At 39.6% G+C, this 19,094-nt stretch overlaps 2 protein-coding genes across 3 annotated transcripts in view; both read right to left on the bottom strand.

Moving 5' to 3' along the window:
- The window catches only part of rps14 (ribosomal protein S14), a 3,228-nt gene extending 3,097 nt beyond the window's left edge, over nucleotides 1-131 (bottom strand). The window contains exon 1 of the mRNA XM_017704439.2: nucleotides 41-131. The gene's annotated coding sequence lies outside the window, so the exon portion shown is untranslated. The remainder of the gene's footprint in view (nucleotides 1-40) is intronic.
- Nucleotides 132-7,225: 7,094 nt separating this feature from the next.
- The window catches only part of ndst1b (N-deacetylase/N-sulfotransferase (heparan glucosaminyl) 1b), a 96,470-nt gene continuing 84,601 nt past the window's right edge, over nucleotides 7,226-19,094 (bottom strand). For both annotated transcript variants that reach the window (XM_017704440.2, XM_017704441.2), the window contains 7 exons: nucleotides 18,070-18,166; nucleotides 17,074-17,197; nucleotides 16,000-16,174; nucleotides 14,757-14,927; nucleotides 14,569-14,678; nucleotides 13,846-13,948; nucleotides 7,226-11,059 (listed from right to left, as the gene is read on the bottom strand). In XM_017704440.2, the coding sequence (XP_017559929.1) occupies nucleotides 10,940-11,059; nucleotides 13,846-13,948; nucleotides 14,569-14,678; nucleotides 14,757-14,927; nucleotides 16,000-16,174; nucleotides 17,074-17,197; nucleotides 18,070-18,166 (900 nt within the window). In that variant the 3' untranslated portion in view covers nucleotides 7,226-10,939. The remainder of the gene's footprint in view (nucleotides 11,060-13,845; nucleotides 13,949-14,568; nucleotides 14,679-14,756; nucleotides 14,928-15,999; nucleotides 16,175-17,073; nucleotides 17,198-18,069; nucleotides 18,167-19,094) is intronic.

Here is a 19,094-nt window from a genome sequence, read left to right as displayed (position 1 = left end):
TAATGCCGGATTGGTGCGGATTTCATTTCTCAGCTCTTACTTCTGCGCGTCTTTAGTCGAGGCCGAAACAGGAAAGGAAGGAGGAAGCGCTGCCGGGATGAAAGTTCAACTCCGCAGCCCGGACACACGGAAGTGATTAGCGCAGAATAAAAGTCCCACCGAGAGATGAAAAGTAGACTCGTGTATTTAAAACCAAATATCACTCTATAATGCATGTATACTTAGGGTTGTATTTTCATTATTTTCATGTATAACATTCGTTATATATTTTTTTTTATTGTTTAAATAACAAAAAATTAAAAAGCGCTACAATCCCCACTAAACAACTTTTATTTGTTAGGACAAAGCAGAGTCCCGCAGCAGACACTGCACTGTCAGCAGGTCGTCTGTCCGGGTGAGCGCACACAATGACATGAATACTGAACAAATAAAGTACAAAACAATAAACAGAGTGAAGAATAAGAGAGAAGGTAATAAGAACCAAAGGAGCCAAATAGATATGCGAACATGTGTACATTTGCAGCTTTGAGAAAACATAACTATAGAAAATATTGCAAAATAAATATATATAGAACATTTTTAAAGAATATATATATTAACAGAACGGGACGGTAAAGGAGGATATATATATATATATATATATATATATATATAACATTTTGTTTTCACCTGTGTGTGCATATATGTGCGTATATATATATACATATACACACACACACACACACACACACACATATATATATATATATACGCACATATATGCACACACAGGTGAAAACAAAATATTATATATATATATATATATATATCCTCGTTTATATATATATATATATATATGTATGTATATGTATATGTATATATATATCCTGTATATATATATATACTATATCTATCTATATATATATATACACATACATATACATATATATGTATATACATATATAAACACACATAAGGGGGGTTGCTAATCAGCATTATGGTACAGAGGAGTTATACCATAATTTAACTTAATTAAACTCGGGGGGAGGTGCTATGGGTAGCGCTGTCGCCTCACAGCGAGGAGGGCTTGGGTTCAATTCCCCAACCAGGTGACCGGGGTCCTCTCTGTGTGGAGTTTGCATGTTCTCCCCGTGTCTGTGTGGGTTTCCTCCAGGTTCTCTGGTTTCCTCCCACCCAAAGACATGCAGTCAGGCCAATTGGACATGCTACATTGCCCCTTGGTGTGTGTCTGTCTGTCTACCCTGCGATGGACTGGCGACCTGTCCAGGGTGTATCCTTCCTACCTATCTTTTACCATAGATGCTGGAAAGGGTCATGTCCAGAATGAGAGGGGTCAGCTGTAATTTTGCTAGCATGCTTCATCACTCTGCTGTTGTGAATGTCCTGAATTCAATGATCTTCTCTGCTGTCCTGGTTACGCACTGGATTTCGGCTCATTCGTGCAAGGTAAAGAAACCAAACCAGATGGTTATGGATGATGTGAGGATGGACTCGCTGTGTGGAACTGGATCATCAGACTCTGGGGCAGGTTGAATTTTTTCTGCTATCTTAGTAAGAACATCCTCTGCTGTGCTCCATTGGCCTGGATTTCATGGTGCCCAGAAACTTGAGTGACTTCACAAAGTAAATCATAGAGCCATGGATGTTTGAGGAGGGGGTAAGGAGGGGGTTTGCGAATAAAGTTCACCACCATCTCTATGGTCTTTGTGTTGAGCAACAGATGATTGAAAATGCTAAATACTATTCACAACTTATTCACAAAATACTAAGTAGTGAACAGTGAGACAGTTTAGGAGTGAACCATACACTGTGCCCGTGTCCCATTTGGTGCACGTTTTATTTATTAAAAATTTTGCCATTTAAATGAGCACACACAAGGGTCCTCTGTAAGTTCCTACTGCCTTTGACACATACCGCAGCTATGCAGACTCCGCCAGAATGGCCTCTTACCAAACATTCCTTGAGATACAGCCAAATGCTTTTGTTTATTGATTTATTTGGTCATTGAGTTACATTGTGCTTGTAATCTACATTGAGCCACTGTAGTCGAGCAAATTAGCACATAAATATGAGGATGACTGATACTTAATTTAGCTAGATATGGAACATGTATGAGCCTGTCCTGAATGCTTGCTTTAGAGGTCTTTTAATCCCCCCCAGCATTGGGCTTGGGGAGCAGTGGTGTTCTCAGGGGCAGTCAAGCATCTGCTCTGTTCTGTTTGGCTGACTGGGGTTGTGTCTTATTAAAAAATCTTTTCTTCTTCATGTTTTAAGTCACTTATCCTCCTGGGTCATGAGAGATACTGGAGTGCTGATATCCTAACAGTCATTGTGCGGAAGGCAGGAAACACCCTGAATGTGTATGCCTTGTGTGTCTGTTCTGGGATGGAGAAGCTGCCAATCACAGGACACACAGACATACACATTCACACCTGGGGGCAATTTAGTATCTCCATTCACCAGACTGATTTGCATAGATGTGCTGTGAAATTGCATCATGATCAGCCCAAATGAAACAAATACTTCATCAAAGGAACACATTTTGCTGTGTAAGCTTTCAAATTTGATGGTCAACATATTGTCATTTCAACATAAATGCACACATAATTCTGAGAAAATCTAATATAAAGATCTAAGACAGCAGTAGCATGGTGTTTTTAAATGATTAGCTGACCCGAAACTTGTGTAGTGCTTCACAATTTGGCAGTTCATTGGGACTACACGGGGACCCCAGACTGAAGACACAGCGAGCAGTTAATTGTGTTTAGCAGTCATTGCAAATCATGTTTAATTGTTCATCCTTGTAGAGCATTTTGGAGGTTGTCGGGCTGTTATTATATATTACTATATTAAGTAATGTAGCTTTTAATTAAAACATGCCGTGAAGTCCACAAAACATTATGGTGGATGGTATATAGGCCTAGTTATGGGATATGAATATATCAGAGCTAAAGAGCTTCTACAGTGGTGAAAAATTTGTCTTAAATATCAGTAAAACCATGTCTTTTTCAAGACAAACCTCAGTTAAACCTGACATACAGTGACATCTACAGGCAGATGTGTGATTTTTAAATGACACAGCAATCAGGCTTGGTTTGAACTGCAGCTTCCAAAAACACAGAGTTTAAGAACCCACATGAGGCAAACACAAGGGGTGGCTAATGTCATTCTCCTGTGAAGCAAAAAATCTGGCCAAAAATCTGTTCCTGCTAATGCTACAGTAGGTTAGCTTGTTACGCAGCCCAGCATTATTCTCGCATAATGCTATCTCACCTTTTCCCTTCACATCTAAAAAGATAGCTCTTTAGAAAAGAAAATGGTTTTAGAAGTCAAGGAACCCTTTGCATGACTAAATTCTTCAGATTGATGGAGAATGTGCTATAGATGGTTCTATACAGAACCTTTGAAATGTTGGACCAAAAAGGGTTCTTCTATTGTTACAAGTTTGACATAACAATAGAAGAGCCCTGCTATAAAGAACCATCTATTTGTTCTATGAGTGTTCAAGGTTCTATGTAGAACAATTGTCTTTACTAAAGAACCCTTGAAGAACCATCTTTTTTTAAGAGTGTAGCAGTTTGCAACCCCAAACAAGTCACTAATCTGGCCACCTCACTGAAAAGGTTCTGGCTACGACCCTGACTCATTTAGGTTTAAACTCCGATTAAACTCTAAACCACAGCTGAGCTAAAGTCAGTGCAATGGCCCCATTGACTTTGGAACATGACTGTTTACCACAGAGTGTAATAGTGGTGATTTTTCCTTAGACCTGCAGTTTCTTATTAGGGCATCGGAGATGTTGGGGACTACGAAATGATGACACTCCCTCAGAGGTCTGCCTGAGTTGTGCACAGGGTTACACACGTTACTCTGTACATAAACAGCCTACCACACTTTGTACGAACCTCTGTTTTCAGACAGTGTTTCAGCATTTCAAAGGCAAATGAGTAGACTGCAGTTAATGTTGCGGCTCATTGGCAGTGTCAGAATGATCGAGCACGTGTCTTTGGCTGCCGTGCACTCAGAGGTGATGAATTGCAACAGTGGCACCAAGCCATGCTCACACACCCCAACAGAGTCAGATTGAGACGCAGTTATCCGTCAACCCGCTAATGCACAGCACTCAGAACACTTATACACTGATCATGAAAAAGTTGGGCTCAAACAGTTTCAGTCGAGGTTCTTCCATTTAAAAAAAAGCTTGAATAAGAGTAACACAAAGGTGCAACTCTCACTCCTTATACAAACTCTAATCACTTAATGCATCATAGTGCTCAGCACTATTAAAGGAGACAAGCCTGTGCACCAGTCTTTGTGCCTAATTAACAGCTGTAGTTGGCCTCAGCCATGCCATACACAAAGAGAGTTTGCTAACAGTTCACTCTAAGCTTAGGCCCTACACTCAGCTCATGTCTGTACTCTATCAGCGCTCATCTCTGACCAGCTCGGTTCTTCCTGCTCTAACACATTAACGCAGACAGTTGGCTAGCCCTGCCCTCCAGAATAAGAGTCCTTAGAAGAATAACCCCATAAATAAATGCTGCAGAAAGCATATCCTGGAATTAACATGTGAAACATTTCTCAAACACCCTACAGTATTAAAACTGTAATGATGTTTCAGCCTACATGGCCTTCATCAGATCAACGGATTGCATAGGTCACTATGGACTCAAATAGTGCTCTAAATATTAGACAAGGAGTCGTAAAGCTCATAGCTGAATTTAAATGGCTATATATTAGATATATAATGTAATATAATGCATTATTTTGATGTAGAAGATGTTACTTTATGACCTACACAGAGCAGTACACATGGAGTGCGAAGCCATTTGAGATTCAGCCATATTCTCCACTTCTAGTGATACTGACACAGGTCACAAACATTAACAATTACTGGTGGAAACACAGTTTTGCACCATGATGAGTGAAATTAATATTACTGGTAGACGTAGTGGAAGGTGGGGAGTGGGACCCCATACCTGGTCCCCAAAGCTTAGTCTGTTGGCTAGGTGGAGCATTTACTCAGCTGAGGCGTCTCCCTCGCTATTTCCATTGCTTCTACCAGTAATGCTACTTTTCCGTGATCATGTTGTAAAAAGGTATGTCCATCACTGTTGTTGTCACCTGTGTTGGCTCTTTAAAAGTGGAGAGTATGTCCCGGTATTTTGACCGTCCTCTCATGAAGGCCATCACAAAGTGATCAGAGAGGTTTTTTTTTTATAAGTGAGGGTCGTGATGTATTGATGTGCTGATGTGCTTAAGAGCATCGTTTCATGAACATCCAGGAGGCTTTGCAAAATTAAATGTTTGCTCCATTTACGTCATACCTAACTAAACTACACTGCTCATTAACAACTCTTAGTTGTAGTGGGTGTTAAAGCCTAGAAAGCATTAAAATGTGCAGGATAGTGGGCTTCCAGGACCAGCGCTGGGAAAACTGCTTTAGAGGATGGGCTCCATTTTGCTATGAACATCACATCTTTGTATTTATACTGCATCCACTTCAAGAGGCTGTAATGTTCTAATAATTTTCTTTAATTAATTTAATATTTAATTCATTCATTCATTCCTTCACTTTTTCCCATGAGGTCCACTTATGACATTTGTGTGGGTTCATATACTGAAAATAAAAGTCTTAGTTCATTTCTATTGAGCATTTTCCAACCTGTCTTCGTTCCTTAGATCTAAAGGCTGACATATGTAAATAACCTCTCTCCTGATTTGCTGCACTGTGTTGCATCAAAAGCAGCCAGTACTGAACCACTCCTTATAACTTCAGAGAGAAAGGGGGGGGGGGCTTCCACACCAAAAAGGGTTCTTCTATTGTTTCGACATCAAGCTCGTTACAATAGAGGAACCCTTTTCAAAAAGGTTTGATGTAGAACCATCTACAGCACCTTCTCCATAAATTTGAAGAACTCTTTCATGATGCAAAGAACCCTTTAATCATGCAAAGGTTTCTTTGAGTGTTCCTGGTTCTATATAGAAGCGTTTTTTATATTTAAGAACCCTAGGAGAACTACCATATTTAAGTGGCCTCTGCTGTCAAGAACCAACAAACTGAAGCCCCTATAGTGTCAGACATTACATGGAACTTTCATCAGGACCTTAATCTTTAGTCAGAGGAAACCAAAATAGTGGTTTTGGCAACAAACAGCAGAGGTGAGTTTAGCTTGGACACAAAGATAGCCATGCAGGAAAGTACCTCATCCGTACTGTGAAGTATGGTGGTGGATCTGTGAAACCGTGGAGCTATTTTTCTTCCAAAGGCCCTGGATAATTTATTCGGATGCATGGTATCATTAAGTCCCAATAGAAATAAAATGAAAACTTCACTGCTTCAGCCAGGAAGCTTGAACCAGGCCATAATTTGGATCTTCCAGGACAATGATCCAATGCACATCTCAAGACCACCCCTGTCCCCTGGCCTAAACACTGCAGAAAACCTGTGGGATGAGCTGAAGAAGAGAGTCCACATTGTGGACCTCAGAATCTGACAGAGCTGGAGAGGTTCTCTGTGGAGGAATGGTCTCAGATCGCTTACTATGTGTTCTCCAGTCTCATTAGGCATTATAGGATATAGGCTGTTATCTTTGCTGAAGTAAGCATTAAATGAAGGGTTCCAATAATTGTCACACACAAAGATTTGAGAAAACATTTTCCTGATAAGATTGGTTTTATCAAATCAATAGATTTCTGTTAATATGTTGAATAAAAAAAATAAAAATGTAACAAAAAGAATTTCAGATTTTTTACTGCATGTTTTGCTCAATTATACCAGAGACACCAATATTTGTGGAGGGCAGTGAATTAATAATTACATGTGATTTTTTCCTTCAAAATAAGCCTTTTGAAAAGCTGGGTATCCTAAACTTTGGACAGGAAATGTATACCCACAGAGTTCTGTGCTTACAGAATACGAGAGTTTTAATAGAAGCTAATTGATCTATTACCATTTCATTACTTATTCTGCTCTCCGTGGACAACTAAGTAGCTCATAATGTGGCTCAGTAGGGCTCTAATTTCATTCCAGCTTGATACATTTATCTTACTAAGTATCTCACACATGCATGACTCCTCCCACACTGCAGTGTGTCCTATTATTAGCCATATTCGGGCAGGAATGTGTCGTCCTTCAACCACGCTCGCAATGAAGTGTTTGAGAGAATGTGGCTTAATTTCACTTCACAGTTTCTGTACATACAAATAATATTAAAGAACAAACTAAAAAGACAGTGGTTTCTTTATTTGCAAATTAATCACAAAAATATTGGCTACCAACAATAAAAAATATTAACAACGATAGGTTTGATTGTACAGTCCAGATGATTATTTTCCTTACAGTTATTTCATTAGATCACTATCTATTGATATCCTACATTATGATACAGAAAGCACAATATTGGCAGTGTGAATTTCATGGGGACCACTGTGTGTGTTTGTGTGTGTGTGGTGAAAATTAAGGAACCCAAAAAGAAGAGAATTTCATAGTCCATAGTCTCTTCACTCTCTCCTAGTTTCTATTCTTCTGGCCCACAACAAACATCCTCTCCACACAGAAAGCTTAAATAAACATTATTTGTGCTTGGTGCAAAACTTCCCATTTAACCAGGAAAGATCATATTGCATTGTTATTACAGTTGTCAGTTAGGGTGCCTTTAGAAATACTAAATCATGATAAATCAAAGTGTTACTGTTGACAATATGACTGATCTGTGAGCAGCATGAAGGTGTTGTCTGTGTCATTTTGTAACTACACTCTTAAAAATAAAGGTGTCAAAAAGGATTCTTTGAAAGTGATGCTATAAAAGAACCACTTTGGTTCCCTAAAGGACCTTTTAAAGGCTCTTTGAAGAGCCATTATCAAACAGTACTGATCAGAGTTTGAGACCACCCTACCTTTTTTAATACCCAGTCAAAAGAGTCATTAAAGTACAAGTTATTAATGACCTCAAGATATTTGAGATTATTCAAAAGCAAAATACCAAAATAAATGTAAAAAAAGAAAACTCAAATCAAAAAGAAGCTGCTGATATTCTCAGAACAAAGGTCTGACCACCCCAGAGAGCAGACCTCAACATCATTAAATGTATTTAGGTCGACCAATTGTGAAATGCAGAAAATGCAACCAACTTCTAAGACTGAACTTTGGAAGAGTATCTTTGTAGATTTCTTTGAAAAAAAGTCTCCTGAAATGAATAAAAGCTGTAATTAGGGTAAAGGGTGGACACACTAAATACTGAAAAGACTTGACAGTTGGGGCTTCTGTGTCATTTTTCCTTTCCTTAATGGTCATTTTGACTGGAAATGAAATAAAGGATGGTCTCTGACTTTCGCAAAGGGCTGTAAATGAGACGTAGGAATGTGACAAACCTTTTTTCTTTTTTCCCTAAAACTGTTCATCCAAACACAGAACCATTTAGGAACCTTTATCTTCAAGAGTGTAAACTGAGAACCAGACAGTACATATAAGGTGCATGGGTCAGTACCACAGACATGCGCTTCCAACAAGGGCCAAACGGACTCCACTAGAGTGCTAGTACAAAATCTTCTGTGAACACTAAAAATTGTGGACTGATGCAAAACCTGCTTGATAAAGGATACATTTAACAGGAGGTATGTAATTATCTCCTAGAGTCCTTGGTCAAATAATGAAAAAAGAAAAACATTGTGCTTTTCAAGCATCATGCTCTGAGATAAACAAAGAGCCAGTTTGTACAGATACAGTTTTCAATACAGGAAAAAAAATACAATGAGAAATACTGTTGCTTCTAAAAGAATGACTAAAGACTCCAAGTGGAAAATATTGCCATGCTGTGAAATCAGCACATTATCCTTACTTTCTTACTGAAACTTCATTTGAAACACAGGAATATTACTGTATCAAGCAGCTGAGATTGCCAGGATTAGCTTCTCTCCACCAATGAGAGTGCATTCATTTGACAAAATGTGACAAAAGCAAAGTCAGCACTCTTCTTCAGGGTTGGATAATTATGCCTTCAGATCTTTGATTCATTAAAATACAAATCCATTTTGGTCTACCTTTAAGCAAATGCAAAGAAAACATCATAAGGATGGAACCACAAGCTACACTGATCAACAACCATCAGCAAACGGAAATGAGATGGTCTATGATCAGAGATCTATGATCAGAGGTGCTTCTTGCCACCTCAGAAAGATGATTTTCATATGCACAAATGGCATACAAAATCACTCTACACCACTTCAGTTTTCTTTTGGATCCAAAGGCATACAGAATATTAGCATGTTTCTGCTTGTCAGGTCTGAGAACGTATTGCAGTACAGGTTAGAGGGGCACTGAGACAGAGGCTGCTTGGAAATAGGTCACAGATGCCACAAGCTCTAAATGACTGAGTGTGGCAGTGGAGGACAAAGTCCATAAAAATCTAAAACACCAACTGGACAAAGCAGAGAGAACACCCAAATCAAATGAGGACAGTAAAAGAAAAAAAAAAATAAAGGACTGATGTTTCTCATTACTGTAAATACAGCAGCAAAAAACAGCTACCCAACTTCAACACTGTGAACAGGAGCTGTATGGTTCCACTGCCTACTTTGATTGCCACTAAAAGGCATCATACCTTTAATACAATATCCATGCTTACATTCATGGGTGTAATTTACATGCTGTATTAGCAGTCCATCATTGCTAAACAAAAATCATTTCAATGAGACAGCCCTCAAATGCCAGTGTCTCTCCCAAAGGAAGCAATACATTCTTTAATACATCCCAATGACCAACTCAAACCATTCACATATGATGTGATTTTATGAAATGCTAAGACAATCATTTGTGACATCAAAAAAGGGGTCAAATAATATACAAACATTCTTAGAAATGCTGACTTACAATGAAAAGGGGCGTTACGTCATTAACTGTCCAGTAATACTATTGTGAAGCACTGGCTACTTCTCCACTGGGACCGGTAATGAAATGCTAAAGATGTTGATCATCTTTGGACTTATGAAGAGACCACCTCCTCAAGGCATATCAAAACACTTCTGGTCAAGGATATCATAGACAAATTAAAAGTAACAGATTTCATGAAGTTGCATTAAGGCAATTACTGCACATATCAGGATACCCAGGTACTCTACATGTCCATATTTACACTCACATTTATTCTGGATGTAGCTTATTTGTTTGTATTTTGAAAGTACCATGATTTGCAACTAAAAGCCATAAATATATCATAATGAATTGTCACTGTCACATTTCATCTTAGTGGGTAGGTGTAATGCGTGGGCTCAATCTAAAAGAAAAAAAAAAGAGGGCTAGACTGCCTCCCTACTTTGTTTACAACACAGCATGAAATGTACATGAAAGAATGCTTAAAACAGTTGACCGAAAACAAAACCAAAAAAAAAAAAAAAAAACAACTGAGTTGAAGGTTCCACCCTGGCACTTGTTCATCCTTTATTGACCTGTGTGCTGTCCAAACTGGCACAATTTTATTTTTATTCATAAAATCTCTTACCTCTTCATAACTTCTCTGAAATCGTGTGTGAGGGTGTCTATGAGTCATGACATAGAGCTGAACTCTTACGCACGCACAGACAATCAGGAAGAGATTTAAAAAAAAAAAAAGAAAGAAAGAAAAAAAGAAGTCTTTAGAAGCTTCCACTGTGTGTGCGTACCGACAAACATTCCTGGGCACTCTTGTCCTTCCGAAGAGCAAAACACAAGAGTACCAAAGGGTCACCCTTGTGACACCCCGCTTTTCCTCTCCATTTCTCATCTCCTGGAGCCCAGATCCTCTAAAGCGGGAAAGCCTTCGTGGGCTGCCCTCGCTTATCCAGGTACAGTAGCTGAGATTCTGAGTGGGGAGGGGGCCAGGATGGAGAGGTAGCATGCCCTCTGGAGCGCAGGGAGGAGTGCGAGTATGTCCTTAGTGTTGCACCCTGCGCCCTTTTCTGGCTACCTGCTGTGGAGCAGCTCCTCTCGTAGCCAGCTGGGCAGCGGCTGGCCCATCTTATACAGCAGCTTGGACAACTCGATGTTGTGCTCGCGGTAATGCTCTCTCAGGAAGCTTCGCGACTGTTGGGGGCAACAGAAATGAAATCAGGTTCTGTGTACAGTTGTCATTTAAGGCAAGACACTACAGGTAGAAATTATGATTTTAGTATACTCATTAAACTGTAACCATAAAATTAGATATGATCCAAACAGGTCCATTTCCTGTTTACTCATTACAAAACACAAATTATACATGTTTTAAATGCAGTTCTCAGATTTCTAGAACATCTGCATTCACAAAATTGTACATGTTCATACCTAATACACACATACACACACAAACTTACTTTTTTTTTAAAAAACATGCTAATTTGATTAGATCACATCTCATTTGCATTGTAAATGAAAACCTTCCAATATTCTACCAAAAAGATTTTTTATATCACCAATAGTCTTAAAAAACTATTTACAGGCAGTGTCTTGCCATTTTGATTAATAAGATTCTGATTTAAGACGATAAAAATGTTTAATTATTGTCTGACCGTTATTCAAATGCAATAAATGCTGTTTCAGTCTGTTTCAGACATTCATATTAGATGATCTACCATTATCTACCTATCAGAAATGATCAAAGGACTATCATTTTTCAGATGATTACAGCACATGTTTTTGATGGCTTAATTTCAAAAGAAGGTATTATTCCACTGCCAGGAGAAGCCAGCTGCTGGTAGCCAGTGGGGTGTGTGTGTGTGTGTGTGTGTGTCTGGACTGAGCCAGACAGTCTGCAGCTTTGGCTTGGAGGAGCACTGCCACTCACAGTGCTGCTGCACAGCCAGGACACATCAGCCTGTCCTTCCACCCCTCATTAACTTTGATGTGTCTGCCAAGAAGCCTTAAAGTAATGTCAAGGACCTCAGCACACTACAGTGCTTCTCTATGTCAGACTCTGTAAAGGACATGCAGGACAGTAGCCCCACCTGTCACTTGCTAAAGCTCTGTTTGAGGGAGGTGGTAGACACAGTCCTGTCTGCACTCTAAAACGATCTGACTACACATCGACGTGAATAAAGTGTGCACTACACAAAGTCCATCTTAGGTCAAACCTAATCAAATGGATGAGGTCCCAACTTTAATTGAAGGCTACCGATGTAAGGACTTCACAACACATTCATAAATATTAAATAATAAATGTATATGCGCAAATATGTACAAATATTAAATGTAACAAATGTAATACTAGGTATTTATTAACAGCTCATGCCAGTACTTGCAAGATGACAATGTTTTATGAAATAAATGCCATTATATTAGGGGCCCAAACTAAAGTGACAGAACTTTATACCATTTCTAACACTATTATGAAGAATCAGTCCCAAGTAATTATTCCCAAGTCATCACCAGACTTATTGTACAGAGGCATTATTAAGAACACAGCATATCAATTATATCAATCTATTATAGATCTGTTATATCTATTTATTCAAGGACTCCTTAATCTATATGGGGAAATTATCTATAACAATGATCATATTAAGGGCATCAAAATGTTCCACAGAACTGATACATGGTGCTCTTTACTACGCATTTCACCTTATAATGCTTTGCAAGAGAACAAAAAAGCCCCTTATGTCAATACAATATCTTTATTTTCATAAAACATCTTATGCAAGTACTGGCAAAAAGGGGTTTATCAATATTCACTAAACATTTTATAAATATACAAGCACTGCTTTATAACTGCGTTAGTGAATGCTTATGTATAAACATAATTTCAGATTTTCTCCTTTCTTTTCATTAATATCCTCAGAAAAAAATGGTAATAGTTTCTATCTTGTCTCAGTCTTGCCTCAAACTCGACTGCTACCAAGTCTTAGTCTTGACTTGGACTTGACGTGTCCAGGTCTCAGGCTTAACTTGAACTCGCTTCTAATAATCCTGACTACAACTGTAGGTGAAATGACAGACTTTTTAGCTCAGTGTATGTTACACTGACAGGATGCCAAGTCTAGCTGAGCAAAAATGAGCCAATGAGTTTCATTTGACCATTTATAACAACAGCTTGACATCAAAGTTGACAAAAGCAGCCTGACATGACAGACAAGATGTATTAAAACAAACCTTTACAAATGTTTATGTATGTTTATGGTTGTTGCCATGACAAGCTTATGTAGGAGCCATGTAGCCTTATGAACATTACCCTACAGTAAAGGCTTTTCATATGATCATTATTGCTCATTATACAGGATATTTATTAATAAATAACACTATTTCATATTATGCAAAATATAACATAACATTCTGATTTGCCTTCAGGGGACGTATAATTATTAAAACAAATGATCCACAACCAACAAATAATATTGAGTTAAGCCATCATGCAAATGATCCATCAGATTCACAACTGGCTGTGAAACGATTTTATTTAAATGTGTACAGAAAGAACTGCTTTATTCTGTTTGAAGGTTCTGTTGATATTCAGTAATGAAAGAAAAAAAAAAAAACTCAGTTGCAGGCTCTGCACTTAGCAGGTCTCCAGAACAATTTCTGAGTCCAGATTACCCCTGAGACTGAGACAAGACAAACAAAATGATGTGAAGATCGAGACAAGGCAGAGACGAGACCCGAGTAATACAACACTAATTTCACCTTAGAGGGTCTCATGACAACCTACTGTCAGAGAGAGAAAAAAAAAATGTCACAAGATATTTTATGTCATTTTATGTCAATGTGACATCACAGTTGTCAAAGGCAACCTTTATGACAAATGACACCTAAGTGTCTAGGTCAGTAGTCATGAAGGGCTTATTTAGGTGCCATGCAGCCTCATGAACGGTGTTACTGAAACAAGAATTACATTCCACACTCACATCCACATCCATGTCAGGATACCGCCTCCCCTTGCTTTTTCCCAGGCATTTAGTCTTCCCCCCATCCAGCAGCTGGCACCAGAAGCCCTTCTTAGGATCAAACCTGCAGTACAGGGAAAAGGAGAGGAAGGGGAAACAAAATGGAGGCAGGTCAGGAGAAATTAGAAGAAGCAGCTTCCACATCAGCCTAATAACAGCAGAGTATGGCAAACAGATGGTGTGCAGCCAGGTCTGTTTGGAGAAACAGGCATGGGACAAAACCATTCCCATTGTCCACTGGGGGATGTGGCTAACAGATGTTGCTGCTTATGAGCTGGGTGTAGTGATTATGTGGTCAGGCATGAAAGAATGAGAAAGAGACAGAGCAGGGAAGAGAGAGAGAGAGAGAGAGCATGTGTGTGAGAGAGACATAGAGACAAAGAAATAAGAAAATATAAGTCTATATCTTTGTGAAAGAAATGAAAGAGAATTGGCAAGTACTCTCCTGATCCTGTCAAACAAGAGAAAGGGAATCCATCAGGACCAGATTACAGCAAAACACATCAAAGCTGTTTAAAAAAAGCAAACACCCAACACCCCAGGTGCTCAATAATAAATAGCCCAGTAATTACTGCCCTAAAGTCAGTTTTAATTGTGAATCATCAAAGAGGAATGGGAAAATGAAGGAAACTTGATGAGCATGTTTGAGGCGATGCTGTCAGACGGGCAACTCGAAAGACTCACGCAAGGATCTTGTGGTAGTTGAGTACGTTTGTGAGGCCAAGAAATTTTTGGATCTTATCCATGACTGAAGCAGGCTCTGTCCGCAGCATCTGACCATCCAGAACCAGGATCTGAGGAAACAGATTTAGTTTAGCATGGCAGAATTCATGCATAAAGTCATGAACACAAACAGTAATTCACAAACTCACCTGGCTAGGATGGTAGTGGTTGAGCCATCGCTGGAGGTGGGTGGCATACAGGCCGGGCACCAGACAGCGACTCTGAAGCACCTTTAGTTTGATAGGGGCGTCGCGGCCAGCGGTTATCACATCATGGAAGGTGTACTTCTGTGCTATAGGGTCGTCATGAGCTCTCTGGTGCTGGAACATAGAAGAAAGAGCAGTGCAGTCAGTAGATGAGCTGTGCTGAGACCACAATTAAATCAGTCAATTTTATGACTTTACATCAATACATTAAACCCTGGCATCAAAATATTTTACTTTTTATCTGAGTTTTAATAACTGTTCCTGTGGTTCAACCAGTGTGTATGAAGTACCTCCCTTAATGCCTATAGATGGTAGCAGCTATGAAACCCCTTCAAATCTCTTAAGGCCTTTTTTTTTTTTTTAAACAGCTTCTAGAACTGGTTTGGCATTTGCTACACATTCATCACAGAGATTAAACCAGTGCAACAAAATCAATACACACTGTATTATAAACTGTGACATGTGTATAAGTATCATATTGTGAGCTATTCAGCAACATCCAGCCCTAGCCAACACACCACACTCATCACTATTTAGGGCGACATGCTAATATATCACAAGCTACAGCATTTTACTGCTACATGTACAATACTGTGCATAAGTCAGCCATTAGGAACAAGTTACAAAGTTTTCAGGAGATAATGCTAAGGAGCTTAACTACAAGACAATTTGTTTGCAAAATGAAGGGGAAAATCAAAGTGAGCTTATTAGAATTTGTTTCTTAATAAAGAAACAGACGTGAAAAAACTTCTACTTGAGAAAATGAAATTGGGATGACTTGCTTTGTGAGAAGCAGAAAATGCAATGAAGGCTGAATGAGACTAAGACCGAACTTTTGGGCGTGTGGAAAAATATCACTTCAGGTTCTTTAAAAAACAAACAAACAAACAAACAAACAAACAAATAAATAAAATAAAATAAAAGCAAGTCTCATGAAAAGAACGGAAGCTGTAATAAAACCAATGGTTCAAACACCAAATACTGATGAAATCTGATATTATATTTTGTTGGCAAGGCTTCTGGGAATTTCCTGTTAAGTATATGTTTTCAGATTTCTTACTGAAGCTGAAAAATGAATAACTTGTACTTAATAGTTGTCATGAGTGGAAATTAAAAACATAAAGGGTGATCACCGACTTTTGCGCAGCACTGTTGGTAATATAACTCCATCTCTAGAAAGACTGACCTGGTACCAGGAGTAGGCCCTGTCGGCTGGATTGATGAGGATCGTGATGATCTTGGCTTTGGGAAGAAGGGCTGCTGCTCGCCGGGCCGTAACCTCTGAGTCAAAGTAGTTAGCACTCTTCTCAAAGTAAAAATCTGAGCTAGTGTTGGAAGGCAAAGGAAAATGCTCCATATACCTGACAGAAGAAAATTAAAAAGTAATCATTCAACAACATGTAGCCTATTCAAATATCAACACTTACATGTGAAAGGAATTTCCTGTGTGTAACAGTTAAGGAAAACTAGGTGAATACTGCACAGGTGCGTGCTGTTTTTCTTTCCTTTCACCTCCTAAATACAGTTTTCGCACCTCTACAGGAAGAGTGTCAAGAGTGTTGTGCAGCTATTACATGGCCTCATGACGGCTAGAGGTCATTAGGCAGAACGGCAGCTTGTCTGGGTAGTTGCCCGAACACCTGTGAAGGGCCTGCCGCGGCGTTTCCTTGCTTCGTGTCTCACCACGAGGGGGCTTTTTAACATTGTAAACAACACTAAGCTTTGTATGGAAAACATTTCTGTTCAAGCTACTCATAATGCTCCTGTTGCCACTGCTGTTTTTCCCCACACTGACAGAAAGTTATAAGAACTAAGGTAGCGCTTGTCTGTGATCTTATACACCTGCTTATTGTTTAGCTATACTTTTATCTGGCAGAAGGAGAGTTGTGGAGAGGGCCGCGTGTTTTGAAATGGCACAAATCGCTTCTTTTCAAGGGAACATTAGCTTTCACTGTGTTTAATGTGCTGGACTCTAAAGCATGCCAGAGTTTCACTATCTATGTAATTCGTAGTGGTTTACAGGCACTATTGAACATAACTCAGGCGTGCTGCCTTGAAGAAGCAAGCACTGAAAATGGGAGGGAGAGAGACACATTTTGTGAGAGAGAGAGAGAGACAGAGACAGAGAGAGACAGAGAGAGACAGAGAGAGACAGAGAGAGAGAGAGAGAGAGAGAGAGAGAGAGAGAGAGAGAGAGAGAGAGAGAGAGAGAGAGAGAGAGAGAGAGAGAGAGAGAGAGAGAGAGAGAGAGGACACATACCAGTCAATGCCCTTGTGGTAATTACGACCGTTGAAGAACTGGATCTCCTCAAAAGTCTCCTTACTTGGATAATTACTAGTCAGGTCAGGATGCATACCCAGGAACAGATAAAGAGCTGTCGTTCCTGGAACAAAGTCAAAAGAGTTAATGGCTCAGATTTGGAATATGTAGAACAGATACACAACACCAACAGCCAGGTGTGAAGATGCAGCACAGATAATTTCCTAGAATGTTTTACTTCAGAACATGAAAGGTGTTTTTTGGTTACTCCCATTTAATTTTTGATTTGAGCACAGAGATAGGGAAAGCCCATGTGATTAGGAGAAAAATGGTTAAAAAAAATACAAAACAGCTTTGTCTTATTAGAGCGTCTAATTGCCTAGCAAAGGAACCAAGGTAATTACAAAGTGTTTTAAGAAAAGGAAAAAAAAAAAAACAAAAAAAAAAAACCTTAACTCATTTCCAGGCCCAACCCCTTAATCCGGCTTTTACTGAAAAGATTAACGCAGCCATTTTACTACTCGCTCAGAGAGTGGGCTATTGCTCCCTTAAGACATCTTTTAGAAGTTTAATTAGTCGACGCAGTAAACCTGGAATTCCCATTTACCGGGGAGCAGTGAAAGTTGCAGTAAAAAGGCCTTGAGACTGACTGCCTGCCTGCTTCTGCACTGATCCAGTAAATGAAATAAAACTGCTGGCTGACAAGCCATAAATGACTGAGTCACTGCCACGTGTGCAGCCCAACAATGGTAAAACATAGCTCCAAACCTCCCAAGCTGCTCTCTAGCCAATCAGAGGTTTAATCTGCTGATTCACAGGTGCAGGGCTGCTGGAATCTGCTGGGATACAGTGCTGATCTTGGCTATGAGGCCTTAAAACAGTTGGAGCATTGTTCCAACAATGTGGCTGAGAATGTGTGGTGGCCAATGACAGCTGGAGGGCGCTAATGTATGCCTGCTTGAAGAATGCACAGAATAGGTGGAGGGTCAAACTCACCAGTCTTCTGTGGGCCTATGATGAGCAGCTTAGGAAAGCGGTCACAGGTTTTCTCTTTTGACCAAATGTCTTTGTGTCTTTTGTCCTCGCAGGGGTCCTGTTGGAGAGACAGAAAGACAGGAAGTTTATAGGGTGGCATAGGCACCACTTAGACTGTAGCCTCAAGACAAAATCACTTCACAAAACCACAACAAACTGAGGCACAAGCCAATACAGAGCATTAGTCATGCGCACGCAGGCGCTTTACAATACAAATAGGTGGCTGTTTAAATCTGTCAGAGTTCATATCTGGCAGGGGACAGCCTATCATTAAAGTTCAATAAACCGCAGAGTTGGCCTGCAGAGTTATTGCTGTTAACCAGGAGTTATTGCTGTTAACAGTATAACAGCTGCCACTTTTTCTCCACCTTTTGGCTGTATGCAAGAATTCTATTGGTGTGTGGGTAAACAGGGTGGCTGTTATATGTGGAAATCAAAATAAACAAATTGAGCGTCTCACATCTTCAAACATGTTGAAGAACATCTTAAGTCAGCCTATATAAACACAAGGTTAGCTTCTCACAGGCTAGAAAAACATCCCTCAAAAAAAAAAAAACCTTACTAGATTTATAATCAAGACCAAAACAGAGAATCCAGACATCGGCAGCTTTACGTGGCCTAGAGTGTTAGAAGCTTCGCTTCAAGGATCTCATTCATCACGGACAGACAGGAGTCGTAATCCCTAATGATCCACAGGCTTGATCTGCACTCTTTGCAGCTAAAGTGGGCACATCTGGACTGAGGTGTGCAGATTAACGGGCGGTAATGTAATCTACTGCCAATGCTGCATGGGCAGATCAACACAATGGCCATGCATAGGATAGGCCTCTTTCATGTTCAACATCTGTCTGCTGTATTGAGGAGATTAACTGTTATGGCTAGCACCGCTGGACTAATAACAGAGTGCTGCTTCAGTACACACCACTGTCAAAGTGAGACACACACTTGGACTGCTAATGCTGTCTGTTAAAGCAATAACCCACCCA

This window comes from Pygocentrus nattereri, chromosome 16 (genome assembly GCF_015220715.1).
Source record: "Pygocentrus nattereri isolate fPygNat1 chromosome 16, fPygNat1.pri, whole genome shotgun sequence".
In the NCBI taxonomy this organism is placed as follows: domain Eukaryota; kingdom Metazoa; phylum Chordata; class Actinopteri; order Characiformes; family Serrasalmidae; genus Pygocentrus; species Pygocentrus nattereri.
This window is presented reverse-complemented; position numbering and strand designations above follow the sequence as displayed.